At 52.0% G+C, this 1,326-nt stretch overlaps 1 protein-coding gene across 1 annotated transcript; it reads left to right on the top strand.

The window, feature by feature from the left end:
• Positions 1-6: 6 nt before the first annotated feature.
• On the top strand, positions 7-630 carry DICSQDRAFT_175500 (uncharacterized protein; the record flags this gene model as incomplete). Its single annotated transcript, XM_007371391.1, has 1 exon — positions 7-630. A coding segment is annotated over one exon (624 nt), but the record flags the coding sequence as incomplete, so codon positions are not given.
• Positions 631-1,326: the final 696 nt, after the last annotated feature.

Here is a 1,326-nt window from a genome sequence, read left to right on the forward strand (position 1 = left end):
ATTCAGTTTGCCGAAAACTTCCGCCGCTACGCATCGAAGTCCGGTTACGCCGACGTGGAGCTCATCCGTCGCATCGACAACCAGGTCGGAAAGAACTCACAGATTCTGACAGTCATGACGGCAATGCGGCAGGTCAACCCAATGCTGATTCCGACGAAATGGGAACACTACCTGGACTGGGTACTGAAGCTGGAAATGGAAACTCGTGGAAATCAGGCCAAGTCGTCTTCGCAGCAGCACACGACTAGTCGCCCCCCACGGGACCCCAATGCCATGGATGTCGACGCAATGCGCAAGCCGGAGAAGCTCTCCAAGGAACAACTCGAATGGCTTGACAAGAAGCTCTGTTTCCGCTGTGGCAGGCACAAGTTTACAACTGGCCAGAAATGTCGGAACCCTCAGTACACGGGCTACTACGAGCTCCCCGACATGAAGAAGCAACCGGCCGCTCCGACCAAGGTACGCACAATGGACACGGCCAATGAAGACAAATGGGAGTACATCCGCAGGGCCCTCGAGGACTTTGAGACCAAGGGAAAAGGCAAGGGCAAGGCACCGGAAACTGAGACCGCCGCATGCATCGTCGAGGTCAAGGAATCCGAGGAGGATTTTCTGGAACGGGTACTTTGAAGACTGACCAAAGTATCCGACTCTGTAATCATAGCGTAGACCTAGAGGACTCTTTTGTTCCGCGTTCGAATGTTATTTATCTCGCATCAGCACGTCGCCCGCGAAATTCATTCGATCTCAAAGTTTTCCTCACTCAAGGTACGCATGAAGTTCAGTCAGAAGCCCTCCTCGATTCAGGAGCCTACTCTTGTTTTATCCACCACCAGTTTGTTCAAGAACACGGACTCACCCTACGACGCCTCTCTCGTGAAGTGCGAGTTTTCAATGCAGACGCCACCGAGAATAAGAAGGGGTTGATCACACACTACATCCGTTGTTTACTCCATATCGGAGATCACCTCGCTTGGCAGTCGTTCCTTGTCACAGATATCGGGCGGCAAGACATCATCATTGGCATGGCGTTTCTACGTGAACATAACCCTGAACTCGATTGGAATGCAGGGAACATTGAGTTCACACGCTGTCCCTCAACATGCACCCGGCACACAGTGCAGGACGAAGAATTACGGAGTTTACAACTTCCCCGAGTGGAAGATGTTGCACAAGATCAGTACGGTGACCTCGGCCCCGAATCCTGGGAGAGCACTGATCAGTTTATTCATTGGGTGAACTTCTCTGATGACCCAAGTGCTCGTCAGATGCGAGCCAGGTTAGAAGAGAAAAAGGATACCAATCCTGCAGCAAAAGGCGAACAAG

Source organism: Dichomitus squalens, assembly GCF_000275845.1.
Source record: "Dichomitus squalens LYAD-421 SS1 unplaced genomic scaffold DICSQscaffold_101, whole genome shotgun sequence".
Taxonomy (NCBI): Eukaryota; Fungi; Basidiomycota; class Agaricomycetes; order Polyporales; family Polyporaceae; genus Dichomitus; species Dichomitus squalens.